Genomic DNA, 18,966 nt, shown 5'->3' on the forward strand with positions numbered 1-18,966 from the left:
ACTTTTTTCAATGCTGTAGGTACAACCTGTCGGAAATATCTGCGCACCTCACTGGAATGCGCTTCTATAGTAAGAGTCAATTTGGTTGAATCATAAGTAGAGTAGGTTCAATTTCTAGACCCCAATAAGTAAATCGATTCGACAGATTTAATGTGAAATCAAACCAGTAGGTACTTTAACCAATACTTTTAATAATTTTAACCACAAAATTGTCTGTTTCAGAAAAATAAACCCATTGAAATATCTCGATTGAGAGATTTGAAAGGCACAACAAATCCAACGTTTGAACGGGATAACACTGACTTATAGAAGTACAATTTCTGATTTTGGATCCTTCCAAATCGCTCTAAAGGATTCAAGAAAATAAAGAAAGTTCTTTTTTATAAGATCTCCTACATGCAGGAACTAGACGATATTGATGAGTTACACATAATATTATGTTACATACTGGCGAAACAAGCAGGACGTACAAAGTAATTCTGCTACTAGTCTTTTTTAAATACTTAGGATATTGGAGGTGACATACCTATAAACAGAATGTGACTAAAATGGACCGCTTCCTATTAGAAAAATTATCAAATTATTTAATTTAATTAACGCACTAACATTATTGTCAGAATTTAGGACTAAGAGGAAATAAAATTTTATTATAGCTATGTTTCTTTTATTAATATTCATGATATCAGCTTATTTTAGACCGTGACCGATTTCAGCGGGGAGTGCGACAGTGAGACGTAATCTCCCCAAAGAAAGATCCTTACCGCTGCTTCACCTATAGACCAAAAGTGTCTCGACTGCACTTAAATCTCTTAATTAAACAAGCTCAAAGAGGCTAAAAGTCCTGTAAGCTTAAAGCCTAGCTGAATGCCTGTCAAAAAAATCTTTAATTAGTTAGGTAAATTGACAGAATACATACAAGACATACACCCGTACTCAGAGTCGCTAATCGTCACTTAAGATTGAGTTAAAACGAGACAGACGAGATATAGCTCTGTCTCGTTTTAACTAAACTTAAGTAACGATTAAGCGACTCTGAGTGCGGCTGTTAAAAAGAAAAATGCGAGGTGCATGCAATATTAATTTAAGTAATACATAAGTAAAGAGTGCTGGTGTAGGTTCTATCAGATTCACCTATAGTACGCGACAGGTCGAGATCGCAATCGGGGTGGGAACGCCCCGCACACCCGCACACCCCCGCGCTAACACGGTGCGGTATAGCAAGCGTTCCCCGCCTCATACCCTGATTGCCATCTCGATCTGTCGCGTACTATAGGTATTTTTCTTATTTACGATGGAATGGAAGGAATTGTTTTCTTTATGGCGACCCCCGAAATCAAATCTAGATATTCGCAATTTGATAAAACGAGCATAAATTTTTCTTTCGGCCCCCGGCCCTCGAGAGTCGTAGGGCCTCTTGGTCTGTGGGCCAGTGGCATTTTAGAATTAGGGTTATGGGCATTAAGCATGCCCATCGTGCCCACGACGGTGAATCCGCGCATGGGTAAATGTGGGTTGAAAGGTTATATGACAGTCCTATGTTTTTGAAGTTACAGGTATAAAAATTGACACTAAGCTTTAAATAATAAACACTGGTACCTATAAGTTATTTAGGAAAATCCCCCTTAAGAATGATAAAATAGGGGATGCAAGTTTGTATCGGAAAGTCATTGCTGACTTGAATTTTGAAAGGTCTTAAATAGGTACCCGCGATGCGATAATATACGAAAACTTGAATGTGGAAATTAGTGAACTGATAAAAATAAGTACACAAATAGTCTTAAGCTGTTAAAATATCTCTAATAAAGACAATGTTCGCATTCTCAAAAAAACTGCATGCATCAGATTGGATCACCTCGGACCAAGTAAAATTTTTACTTCCGCCCTGCCTGAAGATAACCTTAAATTCAACTCTAGCTACGGCCCTGATTTGTTCTTAGGGGGTACGAATTAGGCAAGTTTCCCCTAATAAATATATTTGATTTATAATATGAACAGTACTTTTATTTATTAGCTGACAACTTGTGGGTGGGGGAAATGTGGAAAATATCGATTTTATTTTCTTCAAAAATGGGGATTTTCAGATAGGTTTTTGGGTAATCCAGACCGTGGAAGTCGGCAGCTTCAACCTTTGATTTCTAGTTTCTTTTATTACGCTTGCCCGATTTCATTCATATATACACGTGTAGAAACAAAAGTTATTTTTTAATTTGTAGTGGTTTTTGAAGTCATTTTTTTTATTTTATTTTTATTTTAAGCTTTTTAGTGTAAGTAGTCATCGCTTGGTATCTAAAATATCAATTCACCAGCAAAACTTTCCAAACCCACACGGCTTAGGAGATCAGTACCTTGCAGCATCAGAATTGAAGACTTGGGACTTGGAATTCAATAACAAAGTATATGCTCGGCATTTACAATATTACTTTACCAGGAACAGTTCATGAATCTCTATAGTTTAGGAATGCTGTACCATGCATCATCAATTTGAGGAGTTCGGACTTGGAGTGTAATCATGAAGCCGTTGCTTGAAACCTAAAATATCAATTCACCAACAGAAATTCCCGAATATCCACGGCTTAGGAGTTCAGTACCTTGCAGCACCGGGATTGAGGAGTTAGGATCCGGAATTCAATGGTTTAGTCTATACTTGGCACCAAAAATAATATTGCATCATCCGCAGTTCCTAAATCACTATAGTTTAGGAGTGCTGCACCCTACATTATCAGGGTTCAGGAGTTGGGACTTGCATTCCAAGCATAACGTCGTTGCTTGGTAGTTACCTACAACATGTATTTGTTATGAACACTTCCTGAATCTTGATAACTGAGGCGGGCAGTAACCCTGCGGCATCAGGATTCCGGAGTTGGATCCAAAAAAAATTATTGGACCACTACGGAAATATCCCTTGTTGATTAAAAAAAATATTTTGTAAATCGGTCAAGAAACCTTGAATAAATCGGTGTACCTACTTACATAAAAAGAAAAAACGGGCCGAATTGAGAACTATCTCCTTATTGGCAGTCGGTTAAAAAAATGGGGATTTTCAGTTACAAAAGTTATTCAAGTGCCATGAGAGCCTTGTCGCACTGTAAATTTTTGGGTAATCCCACAGCTGTAATCCAGACCGCCGCGCCCGCCGGTGAAAGTCGGCAACGCTCATAGAGATAGAATTTCATCCGAGGCAACGCTGGTATTACTCAAAGAATATATTTTACTCTTGGTTTACTTTAATCTATGAATCTATGTCACACGGGTATATATAGACCAGAGGGGAAGCTTCATACAAGCGGCAAGCTGTAGGTACACTCACTCATAGCGGTGCTCAATAGACGTGGCACGGACGCTCCGTTTTGCACCCAAACTGGTTTGCATACTTTTATTATTTTTGTATAATCTTCCTTATGATTTTATTTTGTTCATAATAATAATCATGGCCGCCATTTTAGTAGTAACGTCAGCACTAGACTGAAGTTTCGAGCACTTTGTAACACTAATAGTAGGTACCTATCTAAGCTCAGACTAAGAATCAAGAGACTTGTCAGACGCGTAACTATACCCGAAAGAGACAAAACAACAAAAGAAATCATACTTACGTATGAAAGGTTATGTTTCATAGTTGGCGTTTGCTACAACTGTTACACAGCAATGCACCATAAATGGTTTCTACACACCTTGAATACTAAATTTAAAACAGAAAACTAAATAAAAACTCGTAATATTCGCTATAAATTACTATCACAGAGGTTTGTTGGGCACGTTGCACAAAAAAAGCTAAACTATGACAAAGACAAAAACCTGTGTTTATGTCTCTATCACTCTTCAGAGCTTTTCTATACACCTAGCTTGCTCTAACAAGGTATTATTATTTTAGTGCCAAGTCTCCTTAATACTTAGTCTGAGTATCTACCTAAGTAACTAGATACTAGGCCTTAAAGGACTGTTATCCAGGGCCGTAAAATAAATTTAAAAAAACTAGATACTACTTAATTAATTCATTCAGTTTACTAAGGTAAGTAAGTACCTAGGTACTATTACTACAATAATTATTACACACTTGCTTACTATACAATAATTTTAATTTTTATTTTATCTTGCAACAGGTGACAAGCCTAAAAGAATAGGTATAAAATTGCAACGTTGTTATAGGAAGCTGCCCCTCTGTATATATATCTACTCATGTGTCTATGTGGTAATCAAAACTTATACTACACTCTTTGTATTTGTGGAAAACTGTAAACGTGAACAATCGAAACACGAATGACAGATTTCAAAAATATATTCTAATAATACCTACATATTATTGTTGTTACCTTCAATATTTTTACACTTTTTAATATTATTTATTAGTAACGGTAAAACGCGGTATTGATGAAATTAAGTGTTGTACAGTGATTCAGAGTTTTAACAGTGACAATCCGTTTGTTTATTGGTTAACATCCGCCATTTTGTACTGTCGTTTGTTTAGTGACTGGTCCTCTTTCCTAGAGATGCTATACATTTCTCCTGCTAATATATTATATTGTGACTTCGCATGTGGTGTACAATGTTTTTACTAGAAACGTTGATTTTAAGGGTTTTAAATTGATCTCGTGTTAGTTGTCAAACTGACGTCGGTGTGACTCTACATATTGCCGGATGTGTCCTAAAATCGGTTAAGGGCTGTTCGACGTGCCACCTCGAGTGGTGTACGTGTTTTGAGACCTATGCTGCCGAGAATATGAGTGGTAACGGCAATCAGGTGCCGCTGGCGCCAAGTCAGCGAGGACCCGGACCGTATCCTTTTTTGAATATTTTGTTTATAAGTGCCCTAAAATTATATTTACGTAATATTATAAGCCATTTTAGCATTGGTCGTGCCGCATTTGCGATTGATCAATGTGCTCGTGTACTGTAATACTCGTTATCACATTTTTTGCTGTTTCTATGCTTATCAGACTAATGCTAAGTTGTTTTAAACTAATTCAAAAATTTAAGTGGAGATTAAACTAATTTAATCATAAGAATTCTATGGAATCTTGTGATTAAATTAACTAGTTTAATCTCTACTTTTATTTTTGAATTCCTTTCGAATTTAGCATAAGAAATTTTTAAAGTTAACCTTTACCACTTTATGAATATGATAATTACATATTAGAATTAATAAAAAAACATTATTGCTCTATGCAGGTACTACTTAATCTAAAGATCTTTTTTGGTAGAGCTGACAGTGACAGTTGTTTTGGTATCAGCTGTAGCATCAGCAATGGTCTGCTGTACCTACTGGCCCACTGGGACTCATTACTTATTAATGCAATAATATTGTGTTTATCTGTGTTTAATCTTCCTCACCTCATATTCCAAAATCTTACTGCATGATAACTTCTTCTTATTTTGCTTTGTGGCTACTGCATGATAACAAACTATTAGGGCTTAAGCTTCATCAATGTGTTCAATTTAAGTACAATTCATAAGTTTCCATAATGGAAATTTTTTCTTTTGTTTTATCACAAAATTTGTATTATTTTGTGTAGTCATTTCACCATTTTTGCACAAACTATTCCTTATGGACTTAATTAAATGTTAATGTCATGTAATATTTCCACAAATAATATATGTATGTATTTTTTTTACCAAGATGTAGGGTTTGTAGACTCAGGGCTTATAGGTAGAGTTATTTTTTATTTATTGCTATAGATGTGGTAAAGTGTGGCACTTAAGAGATATGTACTTTAGACTTGAGACAGGCCCGTGGGCTATGATGCGCAGCACAAATCAAACTAGGGGCTTGGCTCTACTATTAATCTCATCACTTTTTAATAGTTAAAGCATTATTAACTTGTGTCAGGTCTGATTTCATCCATATCTTATCTCCTAAATAAACTTTGCATTAAGTAACCCATTTGAAAAAACTGGCAAATTGACAAACATTAAAATTGCAATCGTAGTATATCTGGTTGGAAATTCGGCCATTGTTCACGAAAAATAAATTTATTGCTTTATAAGTTGAGAGCTACTACAAATTGCATTATATTCTACACATGGGTGAATTTATTATGTTCTATTAGAGGTCCCTTATACTCACATCGCATGCAACTGATCATTGAAGAATGTAGAGACTGCTTGAGCAGTAGTCGTCAATTACAAAACAGTTGACAATTCAACTGCAGTTGACTTTTCGGAACGGTCTTGACTACGGGCTTGAAATCAGGACTATATTTCAGCTCTGGAGTTGGGTTTCGATGCTCATCGTTCCAACTCTTTAGTTCCACAGTTTAAAAATTTCATTTATTCTTTCATTCATTCTTTGTGATCGTATTAAGCAATAAAGATATTTAAATTAAATTAAATTAAAATTACTTACTTGAAAATATTGATTTTAGAACTCCTGCTATGTTCGCTACAACTTCAGTTTTACAAACAATCCTGTAATTTTTCCAAACTCCGTAGTTCACACTAAATAACAGGGTCTACAGTGTAAATTCAAATTTGTTTTATAGTAAGTAGTTGCATAGTAGTAAAATATGTTGCAGTCTTTTATAAATTAATTAGCTTATGCCGCGACTTTGTCTGCGTGGACTACACAAATTTCAAACCACAATTTCACCCCCTTAGGGGTTAAATTTTCAAAAATTCTTTCTTAGCCGATGCCTACGTCATAATAGCTATCTGCATGCCAAATTTCAGCCGGATCCGTCCAGTAGATTGAGCTGTGCATTGATAGATCAGTCAGTCAGTCAGTCAGTCAGTCAGTCACCTTTTCCTTTTATATATTTAGATTACAGTTGCTCATATAGCTGTTTCAAGCTAAAGCGATTGTTTCATTAAGCTATTGCGAATCCATATCATATTTTATTTCTAGTGAAGAGCCATTTTGATTGGTTACTTTGACATTCGTCATGCATGTGAAAAGCAGACATATTTTCGTAAAAATATAAGTTGATAAGCATTATTTATACTTGAATAAAACTTCTAAACTATTAGATTTGTTCTTATTAAACATTAAGAGCAATTTATAAATATAAAGAACAATTAATAAACATTAAGAACAATAATTAATCTAATAGATTAGAAGTTTTGAAAAGTAAAAAAAGAACACTGAGTTTAGTATAAGTCCTGCAAATTGCTAATGCGCGTGGCCGCCATTTTGTTAATTTGTTTTAGTTATTGTTTCCTTTTTGGGTTAAATATGAGTACGAAAATAATTAATAGTCGTGCCCGTGAGATTATTATTAAAGTAAGACGAGAATTTAAGAAGAGAAGAGAAATTATGCAAAAGAGAAGGAGGATTCAAAAATATTACTTCAGAATATCATTCAATTGCTTAAAAATGCCTCTGACACCAACCAAGACGTGGTTATTTCAAAGCAAATTACACCTGAAATGTTACATCTATGTACTTCAAAATAAAACCAAGGTCACAGAGAGTGTATTCATTAAATACAATGGTACACAAATATTTACTTCTTAATATAAAGTATTTTAAAAGGACATTAATATATATCAAAAATAAGTAATAAATAACTGTACTTGATAATAAATTTTACTATTACTCCTAGGTTTATAAATTATTATAATTATTCAAGAAAAAAAATAACTCCCACTGTATATTTTTATTTGGGCTGACGTCACGCCGATGTTAATGAGACATGGTTCCAGCGCAATAGCAATTTGCGGGACTTAAATTATGAAAGTAACTGTTAGTGTGAATCGGACTCGCACACGAAGGGTTCCACACCATTCTACAAGAAATAACACATTTAATTAGGATTTCGTACATCAAAAGGAAAAGGAAGCCCTTATACCTATATCACTTTGTAGTCTGTCTGTCTGTCCGTCTGTCCGTCGTGTCTGTCAAGAAAACTATAGGGTACTTCCCGTTGACTTAGAATCGTGTAATTTGGTAGGTAGGTTGCTCTAGGCTAAGTGAAAGTAGCAATTGAAGTTAGCAATCTTCAAGGTAAAAGCGTCCTATCTTAGGCCACATTATCACTTTTCATCAAGTGTGATTAAGGTTGAGTGTGTACCTATAATGAATATAAAAAAAAATACCGTAACTTTCGAAAAAATGGCCACTATTTCAATTTTATTAATTGCATTGTGAATTTTGTATCTGATTATCTATTATTTAAAGGGTTTAAATATTTTCGTATAGAGCCTGGTTTACCATTTTTATTTTTACCAAAATAACGGCCCACATTAAACCGGTATTAATCAATCAAATCAAAATAACAAATAAATAATAATAATTAAAAAAATTACTATTTATTAAATGATAATGGATGAACGAAAAACAATACTTAACTATTTCCTTCACTTATAACTCTTAAAAAGTGCTACCTGCGTACTACTCATATTCTACTATAACTATTACGTATTTATTTATCGATACGATGTATCGACATTTGATTCCAACCCTAACACAGTGGGTTTGGGAGAAGCCAATGGGTGTACGGGTAGCTTCTCGAAATAAATAGTTTGACTTACGGTAGGTTCCGGTTTACACAGTTCTACACAGGTACACATACTGTACACCCACAATAAACGACAGAAGGGTTACGGCGGTTACGCACTCATCCGGTCCGAGTCCGTGATAATACGTTCTGAAGTTTTCATAGAACTATTTGTATGATAGCTTATGACATATGACGTAGATATTTTTTATATCCGTATTTTTAAGGATTCGAATCAGATGAGTGCATGATCGCTCTAAGCGTAGCAAGAAACGAACAAGCAAGAAAGACGATAGGCACTACTACATAAGATTTAAACACAATCGAGGAAACAATTACTGATATCGTGTGATCGCTAAAGTATACAAGCGTGTGCCAGTGAGAGTCAAGACAGCGTGCGCTTCGTTCGCATCGTGACTGTTAAAAGACTGATTTGAATAACCACCGCGGGCGCCGGTGACCACTCGAGCGCGGGTGACGTGCGGGTGTGCGCGGCGTTCCCCTGACTCATACCCCGATTGCTATCTGGCCCTGTCGCGTACTATACTACAGCCATAAACTACATGATTCCAAGTGATCAATAGTATCGATGTCGACAAACTTGTAGTTAAAATAAACATTATAATATCTTATGTTTGAGTATACTATATTATCTCTATATTTATTTTATATTTATATTTTATATAGTATATTAAAATGAATCGCTAAATATGTTGCTGATCGCAAATCTCGAGATCTGCTGAACCGATTTCGCTAATTCTTTTTTTATAATATTCCTTGAAGTACGAGGATGGTTCTTATGGAGAGAAAAATTTAAAATATTTAAAGAATCGACTGTTAGTCGGTACGAGGTTCGCCGGGTCAGCTAGTTATAGATATTTATGTATTTTATTAAATGTAATGTAGCTATATTGTGCATTATAAACGTGTTAAGTAGCCTACAACGTGTTTATTTACTATTCTGTATTATATTATGTCTGAATGTACCTACATATATAAAAAAATCATGTTCGTCCGTCCGTCCGTCCGCCTGTCTGGCCATCCGTCTGTCTCTGTCCGAATGTATCTCGTGAACTGTAATAGGTATAGAGACTTGAATTTTTTACAGAATGTGTATTTCTATTGCCGCTATAACAACAAATACTAAAAATTACAAAATGACCGTCAGGAAAAGTAAAAAAAATTAAAAAAGTGTTATATCTTGTACGGCGGTAAGGAACATTTCGCGTGCGAGTCCGACTCGCTTGAATATTCTACCTGGTCCTTTTGTTGTGTAATTTTTTCTTGCACTTTATACTTTTTCCTGTAAGTTTTATATACGCGAAAGGTCGAGCTATCGGGGGGGGGGGGGGGGGGGGGATGAGACGTCCCGCATACTCGCACCGACCAAAATTTGGCATGCAGATAGCTATTTTGACGTAGGCATCCGCTAAGAAAGGATTTTTGAAAATTCAACTCCTAAGGGGGTGAAATAGGGGTTTGAAATTTCGTGTAGTCGGGCATAAGCTAGTAAGGTATATACTTCAATTGTGTTGAACCGCTATCACGACGGGCCCAAGGCTGTAAGGGACCACATCCATCTCCTTTTGCGTAAGGAGTTGTCGCGTCGTGTCATAACCCCCATTTTCTGCTGTCAGTCGCGGAATCTTTTAATTTGATAATAATTGATTTAATTTTACGCAAGCGTAAAACGAAGCTCGGTTCAAATTTCAATTAAACGTCGATTTGGTTTTTTAGTGGTTACAGATGCTTTTATATATTCAAAACCTACTGGTTCTGAATTTGTCTTATCTACATATATTTTATTTGTAGACATAGACACAAGTATACAAATAAAATACGTATGGCTAAGGTTTGGAATACTCTTCCGCGATATGTGTTTCATACCAATTACAACCCGGGTATCTTTAAAACAAGAGTGAATAGGCATCTTCTAGGTAAACACGTCCCACCTTAGGCCACATCATCACTGTCCATCAGGTGTGATTGTGGTCAAGCGTATACCTATGATGAATTAAAAAAAATGCTTGAAAAAATTAATGATCAAATCCGAACTTCTTGTCATCATATTATGATACTGCGAAGTTAAGTACCTACTTAAACATCGTTCACATAATGCTAAACTTAGAGCTCGAGAATTTAAGAAAACCTGCTTGCTAAATTCAGAGCGTCCCCTCACTTTTATCTAATTAGTAGTAGTCCGTGCCGGGCCCGAGCCGTGCCACGTTCGAGGCACGTCCGACGCGCAGATGATCCACGGATTGCAATTTTGTATGAAGAAACGTAACACGGACGAAACTCGGAAGACTCTGACATGGCAACGGTCTGATGTGACCTCATACATTTTCCGATCTGTGTGTCTCGGACATGGCACGGCTCGGGTTCGGCACATCACCATCATTATCAACCAATAGTCATCCACTGCTGGACATAGGTCTCTTGTAGGGACTTCCACACGCCACGGTCTTGCGCCGCCTGGATCCAGCGGCTCCCTGCGACTCGTCTGATGTCTCGTCCAGCTAGTGGGGGGTCTTCCAACGATGCGTCTTCCGGTGCGAGGTCGCCATTCCTGCACCTTGGGACCCCAATGTCTATCGGTTGTACGAACTATGTGCCCTGTCCATTGCCACTTCAGCTTCGCAACCCGTTGAGCTATGTCCAGGATGATTAATTAATAATAAAAAATATTTTTTTAATCATTTCACAAATTCCATACCAATCGAAAGTATGAAGCCTAACTTTTGCATATTCTATGGGCTTCATACTTTCGATTGGTATGGAATTTGTCAATTAAACAAACCTGTGAAATGATTTTCTTTTTTAAATTATTAATTAATTATATACCTACTGGACTGAAATTTTTTAGGCAACCCATATGCAATATATTTATTGACATATGAAATTGAATATAAAATACGTTTCATCCATTAACCAGCACGGTGAAGGTCGTCTTATATCGGGATATTAGACCATTTGTTTCTACTCTGCGCGTTAAAATGTATGATTTTTAAAACTAGTCCGGGAAATCCTTGAACACTGAAGCGGAGAAGGAGTTGTACGCAATTCTATTGATTACTATTTGCCCAGCTCCGCTCCGCTCCTCTCTTCTCTCCACCAGAGGACAGTTAGCTTTATTGAGGAAGAGCGGTAGAGTCGACTCCGTCTGGTTGGTTAGTGTCTTTCGGCCTTTATACTTGTCTAGCTAGACCTGGCTTAACATAATGTAAATGGTACTGTAGTAAGTAACTAAATAGTAATAGAGTCTCAGCCTTAGATCTGTAGAGCGCACTTTGCCTTTGCTCAGAGATATAGCTCTGTCTCGTTTTAACTCTATCTTAAGTCTAAGCAAAGTCAGAGTGCGCTCTATAGATCTGACCCTCAGACCCTATGAATAGTATGTTTATAAAACTAAAATGCTGCTAAAAATATTTTCCCACAGAAATGGCTCTATTTTTATGTTAAAAAATTTAAAAATATTTGTCGTTTATCGCCTTGTGACATCATTGATCGCCTTCCGTACAGCGTGACGTTAATAAATAATTATGTTAAAAATAAAGACACATCATGATTTTTATTTAATTATTCTCTTTAATAATGAATTCTAGCCCCATAAACTACATACAACTACAGATATACAAAACATCGCATTTTATTACGACAGTCCAATCTATTAGTGTTAGTGGTAATTCGATTATACACAATCTTAAATTAAATTGACAGCTCAAATAATAGTGCTATGCTTTTTTCGATGTTCCCTGCGAAAAAAGTAGCATTGCTTTATGATAAACTTTATAAGAACCAACTTGCCATTTAATGTGCCACACTTCGAAAAATGACTAGGTACTATGATGCATACATTTTGAGAACGCACTCATCATATTTGCTGTGTTAACTGTCATGTCAATAGTACAGTACAGTACAGTTTTCTACTAAGATTAAGGACAGATCTCAGAACCAATACTGGTAGAAGTAGCCCTTTTATTACTTTTACTGTTAAAGCGAGATAGTTAAATATATTTAGAGCCCTCGCCCACGGCGACTTTTTGTAGCGATACAGAAGCGATGCTGTCGCGCGTCCGCATCGATACAGTCGCCAAGCGGTCGCCAGCTGTGTGCCGTCGCCCACGGATTCAGTCGCGATGCAAACGCGATACTGTCGCGCTTCTGTCTCGATGCAAACGAGAAAAAATGTTGCACTGATGCTCGGTTCTCCATTCACGCGCCACCCTCCCTCCGTTCATCCCCCGATGTCGTCCGACGCAGTCGCGCGTTTGCTTCGATACAGTCGCGATGCAGTAGCGCGTTGCAAATGCGACTAACACGCGTTAGTAGTGATGCTGGCGTGCGTTTATGAAACGCGCGACAGCATCGCTACAAAAAGTTGCCGTGGGCGAGGGCTCTTAGAGCCCTCGCCCACGGCGACTTTTTGTAGCGATATAGTAGCGATGCTGTCGCGCTTCCGCATCGATACAGTCGCGAAGCGGTCGCTAGCTGTGTGCCCTCGCCCACGGTCTTAGATTCAGTCGCGATGCAAACGCGATACTGTCGCGCTTCTGTCTCGATGCAAACGAGAAAAAAATGTTGCACTGATGCTTGGTTCTCCATTCATGCGCCACCCTCCCTCCGTTCTTTCCCCGATGTCGTCCAACACGGTCGCGCGTTTGCATCGATACAGTCGCGATGCAGTAGCGCGTTGCTAATCCGACTAACACGCGTTAGTAGTGATGCTGGCGTGTGTTTAGTAAACGCGCGACAGCATCGCTACAAAAAGTCGCCATGGGCGAGGGCTCTTAAGGTCTTATTAGAACGTTACGAATGATAATTTTTTTGTCCTTATCACCGTGGCGATTTTTTTTGCTTGTCAAGATGTATTTTGTACGTGAGATCTTGACAAACAACGTGAAGTGAGGTTATGTTGGCTCAAGTACCTATTTCAAAGTAATAATTGATATGTTTTGAAAATTGAATACAATTTTTCTTTTTGAAGTTATTGTGCAATGGTGGGTTGCTGTATACTAGGCTACAATAGCCGAAGCGAACGCAAAATAGAAGGAATAACCATTCACAATTAAGTACCTCTGCTTGAGCGAGAGGGACTCTAGGGGCCACGCTAGTTGCCTATCTATAGATCTGTGACTAAAATCGTGCTTTTAACATGACATTTGACACATAGAGCAAGCAAATATGACGAGTGCTTTCTCAAAATGTACCTATGTCCTATGGTCCTACTATGTCGGCCATTATGCACTCTAAAGTGCCCTGTATACGGCTAAACATGTTTGTCAAATTTGACGTTTTGTTTGATCGCAGTCACCAAACACAAGCGCACACGTGTAAACACCGTAAAGCATGTTTGACAAACACGCCGCCAATCAAATTTGTCAAACACGTAGAACTGTTTTGACTAACGCGTCATACACGACCGCAGACTATCAAATAATTTGACAAACATGTTTGGCCGATTACAGGGCACTTATCATAACACACATCTATAAGGTTCGCTACAAACCTCTACATAAATATTCATATTAAATGTAATATGTCGATTACTCTGAATCTGACAGCATAAAGACGAGGTTAAATTGCACAGATTAATGTCAGTTGTAGTCTTTAAGTACCGACGTGATTTTCCATTTGTATTTTTTACGTTACGAACTTGCACAAGGGTGGCTGTCGGCTACAGGGGCTGTCCCAAAATCGTAGCGACAGTCTACGAAATGTTTCCGTCTCTTTCTAGCGTCTGTATCTCTCTCGCGGACAACGAAATGAAATGTTGATTGGGCTCTATACTGCTTAGACTATCTTCCAGTTTTTTGTTAAATACTAATAAAGTTTAGTTTCAATTTAGTTTAGGTTGTTTAGTGCGCTGACATCAGTGATAGTAATCGTTCGTATGAAAGTGTCGCGGTGGCAACAATTTTAGCGTGTGCGAGGAGCGATGTGCCGCGCCGTTTCCTTATCGATTTTCTCTATGCTGCATTAAATTACTATTTAAATTGTGAATGCGGATTGCAAATATTTTAACAATATGCCTTAAGAATTAGTGTTTTTTTATATTCCAAGGTGCTTTATGAAAAACGATAGAATAATATAGTTTTTAAAATGTTGACATAGAGCAATAAATATTAACTAGATATTCATATTTTTATATCATGAGATGATAATGTAGAGATCGCCATATGCCGGTGGTTGTGTCTCCGTTGTTCTGGGAATGGTTCAATATTTGGCTGATTCAATTTCTGAAGAATTTATATCATGAAATCAAAATGGTAGCGCTCAGAGGCGGTAATAGTTCCCTGGGCGCAGTGTCGCACGGATGCGGGCTCCACGGCGGCCAGCAGAACGCGCTCGACTTGACGCACCGCTTACAAACGTCATTGGGCATGCAGCAGAGTGGTGTTACGCAGGCGCTGGGCCACCACAGCGGCCACCTGAGCCACGGCAACCACTCCAACCACATCAGCCGCGGCGCTGCCAGCCAGGTCAACCTGCCGACGCTGAGCAGCGTATCTCTCCTGATGCCGCAGCACACCCCCGCCAACCTGAAGCATGAGCCGAACACTCGCTACTCTAACTCCAATTGCATGCTGCCCTCGCACCATTACAGACTGTTGACCCAAGCCAGTAAGTCACGATGTAGCCCAGTAGCTCTTTGTGTCGATTGCGTCTACTTTATGATGACTCTTGGAAATTATTCCATAACCTCTTTTTGTGCTTCGATTTATTTGTGCTATTGTTACCTATTGTACCGATAAGACTATTGTAACTGTCGTCATTACTTTTAATGCTGCACTTGTAAATATTATGTTGGTAGCGATATGGGTAAAGTAATGCACCGTGAATGAATTATTGTATGCTGAATGCGTGCTGAAATTGTTTTGCAGAAAATTTCCTTAGCATATTATATCAGTTATCCTCGGGCGTCCACACCACACAGTGAGTTGATCTTTCGTCGAAGAACTTCAGCAACTTCAACAGAAGTTAAACTTCAGACCCGCAGCTTCATATCATCAAAATGCGCCTATGAATAATAATGATTTAACGGTCGAACATAATCGTAACGTTAAGTTAACCAAAAATCGATTGCATTTTTTTAAACTTTTTTATCACTAATTTTTTTGGATTTTCGGATACAAAATTGTTTTAATACCTTACACTAAATTTAGAAGTTTTTATTTCATTTTTAATAAGGAAACGTGGTCCATATTAATATTTATACTTATAACTAATTTGACGAATGTATAAAAAAAAATGTAATTCCTTTTCAGCTTTGGTTAAGCGGAATGAAAAATAATGACATACATATCCGTTTTTAGGGTTCCGTACCTCAAAAAAAAAGGAATCCTCCTAGGTTGTTGTCTGTCCGTCATGTCCGTCGTGTCTGTCAAGAAAACCTATAGCGTACTTCCCATTGACCTAGATCCATGAAATTTGGTAGTCAAGAAGGTCTTATAGCACAAGTAAAAGAATAAATTTAAAAACCGTAAATTTGTAGTTACACAAAAAAAAAATGTGTTCACGAAAAAAGTAATTAACCAAATAACATTATATATAGATAGCGTTGTTGTCATTAACTTGCAGTGTAGCACATAAAAATATTAAAATATCTTGTACGATGGCACGGAACCCTTCGTGTGCAAGGCCGATTTGCACTTAACTGGTTTTTTAAATGAATGTTTTCCACTATGAATTTAATAAATCAGCAAAATATAAAAATAATGCACCGAAATGAGAACCGCCTCCTTTTTAGAAGTCGGTCTCCCACTTATGAATTGTAAAGGAAATTTTCGTAATCAGCGTTCCGAGAGTCCTCTAATAACAGTCGCACTCAGAGTCGCTAATCGTTACTTAAGATTGAGTTAAAACGAGACAGATTTATGTGAGAGATAGCTCTGTCTCGTCTACTTTTTGCGCTGTTATAGCCATTTTTATTTAGCAACTACATTTTAAAGTAAATAAGTACAGAATAAAGATGCATCTCGGTGACCGCGTGGAAAACGCGCGGAATCCGCGTGGACGTCCTATTGACACTGGTCTAGTACATAGAGTTTGCTCTCTTCATTAACAAAAATCTTCGATGACCTTCTTGGCTCAGTGGTGAGCGCTGTGGTCTTATAAGTGGGAGGTCCCGGATTCGATTATCGGCAGGAGCAATTTGGGAATACGTGATTTCTAAATTGCTTCTGGCCTGGTGGGAGGCTACGGTCGTGGTTAGTTACCACCTACCGGCTAACTGTTGCCGCCAATCGATTTGGCGTTACGGTACGATGTCGGCCGTGTAGAGGGGTTTAATCATAAACTCCAATGTCCCTACCAAGTTTGCCCACTTCTACCCTAGATTGCATCACTAAGGTACCACCGGGAGGAATCGTAGTTAAGGGCTAACTTGTAATCTAATTTAAATTAGCCTGTTCTGTCCCACGTCTAGGCAAAGACCTCCCTCCGATTTTTTCACCATTCCCTATTCTATGTCTCTTCTTCGGGCCACGTAACTGTAAATTTATTTAATTTAGCACGCCATCGCTGGCGTCGATGAGTCTGGGGCAGTCTGGGGAGTCCAAAAAGAAACTGATTTTGCCCACTAGTCTGGCATATATGGCCCACTCCCGTGGTAATAGAATATAAAAACACGAGAGTACGGTGAACGAGCGGTTATCGCACGGCGGCCGCACGAAAGTTTTCGCGTCGTCTAACCACAGCCTAAAGCTGATATAGCATCAATTAGGCTAAGCGTATGCTGAGACGCAGGCGACGTAGTTCAGAGCAGTGCAGGGCAAAGCAGATTTTTAGTGCATGAACGTACTACTGAGAGCTGCGTATGCTACGGCGCAGGCATGTGCGACGCGGACATGTGCTGCTCTGCGTCACGTAGTGCTGGCATAGGTTTCTGCGTGACGCGTGCACGTCAACTCAGAAACGGATGTTCTTTGTACTAAGTAGAACGAGTCGTATGTCACTCGGCTGCGTCGCAGCATACGCTTGTGGCCTATGCCTGCCTCTTGACTGCCCTGCCCTGCAAAATCCGTACTGTGCTTTCTAGGAGCGGAATGCTACCACCCGGCGCCGGGTGCTGGCAGCTCGTACATGTCGGGCGCGGGTGGGTCGCAGAGTTCTGCACCCACCATGCGAGGCCAGCCCGCTCCGCAGCCATCGGCACCACCAGCCCCTCAACAGGATATGTCCAAAACGACCATGGTAAATATATACTCTTTAACTTTACTGTTTCCATATAACACATATCCCGTCAAATTCGCCTCTTCTCTACATAGTATAAAATGAAGTTCATCTTCTCGCTGTCTGTATGTACGCTTAGATCATTTAAGCTAAGCAACGGGTTTTAATGTGGTTTTCACCAATAGATAAAGTGATTCAATAGGAAGATTTATACTTATATTTTTTTTAAATGTGTTTGTTTTTTTGTGTTAAATAGTCAGTGCAAAGCCGGGGCGGGACGCTAGTAATAATATAAAACACAAAAATGTTTCTATCTGTGTTAGTTATCGGATGGATGGTTTCAAAGTCTATAACTAGTTATAGACTTTGAAACCATCCATCCGATATGCTCCAAACCGTTTCATTAGAAAAGCAATAATGCGAAAATGGTTTTATATTGAATAGATGGCATACTCCTTTTTAGCGTAGTAGCATCCGCAGGGTATCCGCTAGTAACAAGATACCCGAGAAATGATGCCGATAGTTAGCGCTAGTATGTAGTAAAATTGTTTTGCTGTCGCTCGGTGTACTATACACATTGTGCTATATTGTGCTATATTTATATTTATGAACTCGGAATTTTCTCCTCTTTCAGTTGATATTTCACTCGATATGATAGCAAAAACATATTTCAAACACCCCCCTTTTTGATTAATTTTGTTCGACTTCGTATAAATTGTAGCATATGTCACCTGGACCATAATAATGAATCGATTGACACCTCATTCATCAAAATCGGCTCAGTAGTTTAGGCGCTACGTTGGAATACACATAGTTATAAACATTATATACATAGACAGCTAAAATGATGTCTTGTCTTTTTAACCGACTTCACAAAAGGAGGAGGTTCTCAATTCGTCGGAATCTTTTTGTTTTTTATGTATGTTCCCCGATTATTCGGGGTATTCCCCGATTATACACAAACACTAAAAAATAAAAAATAATTTAATTTATTTATTTTTATATATTTCTATAATTTATATATTTATAACACCGACCCCAAAAAATATTATTATGGAACTATATTAACTCTTGTATACATAATATATTCGGTAATAAATTAAATTATTTTAAATTTTTAGTGTTTGTGTATTGAAGTCAGTTTTTATTTTTTTGTAATTTTTTTTTGACTTTGCCGAGATCGAGAATTAAATGGCTGTATCAGACTTATGTATGGGAGTTCCGGAGCTTACCATCTTCACCACCACTTTCATTACTAGGCTCTCTTTACAAAGTGTATTGAAATTTGCTCATTAAAAGGTATCACACATCTCGCTCTTGACTATGTCCCCCACGTAAATGTTGATCGCAATAGCATGCTCTCACG

General features: G+C 38.0%; 2 protein-coding genes across 15 annotated transcripts in view; both read left to right on the forward strand.

Moving 5' to 3' along the window:
- The window catches only part of LOC117995317 (facilitated trehalose transporter Tret1-like), a 38,209-nt gene extending 37,555 nt beyond the window's left edge, over positions 1–654 (forward strand). For all 3 annotated transcript variants that reach the window (XM_069509143.1, XM_034983319.2, XM_069509142.1), the window contains exon 14: positions 223–654. In XM_069509143.1, coding sequence (XP_069365244.1) covers positions 223–309 — 87 coding nt within the window. In that variant the 3' untranslated portion in view covers positions 310–654. The remainder of the gene's footprint in view (positions 1–222) is intronic.
- A 3,584-nt stretch (positions 655–4,238) lies between these two features.
- LOC117995322 (eukaryotic translation initiation factor 4 gamma 3-like) overlaps positions 4,239–18,966 on the forward strand; it is a 63,381-nt gene continuing 48,653 nt past the window's right edge. For 7 of the 12 annotated variants that reach the window (XM_069509123.1, XM_069509125.1, XM_069509133.1 and 4 more), the window contains exons 1-2: positions 14,523–15,050; positions 17,467–17,621. In XM_069509123.1, the coding sequence (XP_069365224.1) occupies positions 14,606–15,050; positions 17,467–17,621 (600 nt within the window). In that variant the 5' untranslated portion in view covers positions 14,523–14,605. Of the gene's footprint in view, positions 4,771–14,520; positions 15,051–15,336; positions 15,363–17,466; positions 17,622–18,966 lie in introns of those variants that run through there. The other 5 variants (XM_069509130.1, XM_069509132.1, XM_034983324.2 and 2 more) reach the window with 3 other exon arrangements.

Source organism: Maniola hyperantus, chromosome Z, assembly GCF_902806685.2.
Source record: "Maniola hyperantus chromosome Z, iAphHyp1.2, whole genome shotgun sequence".
Classification (NCBI taxonomy): Eukaryota; Metazoa; Arthropoda; class Insecta; order Lepidoptera; family Nymphalidae; genus Maniola; species Maniola hyperantus.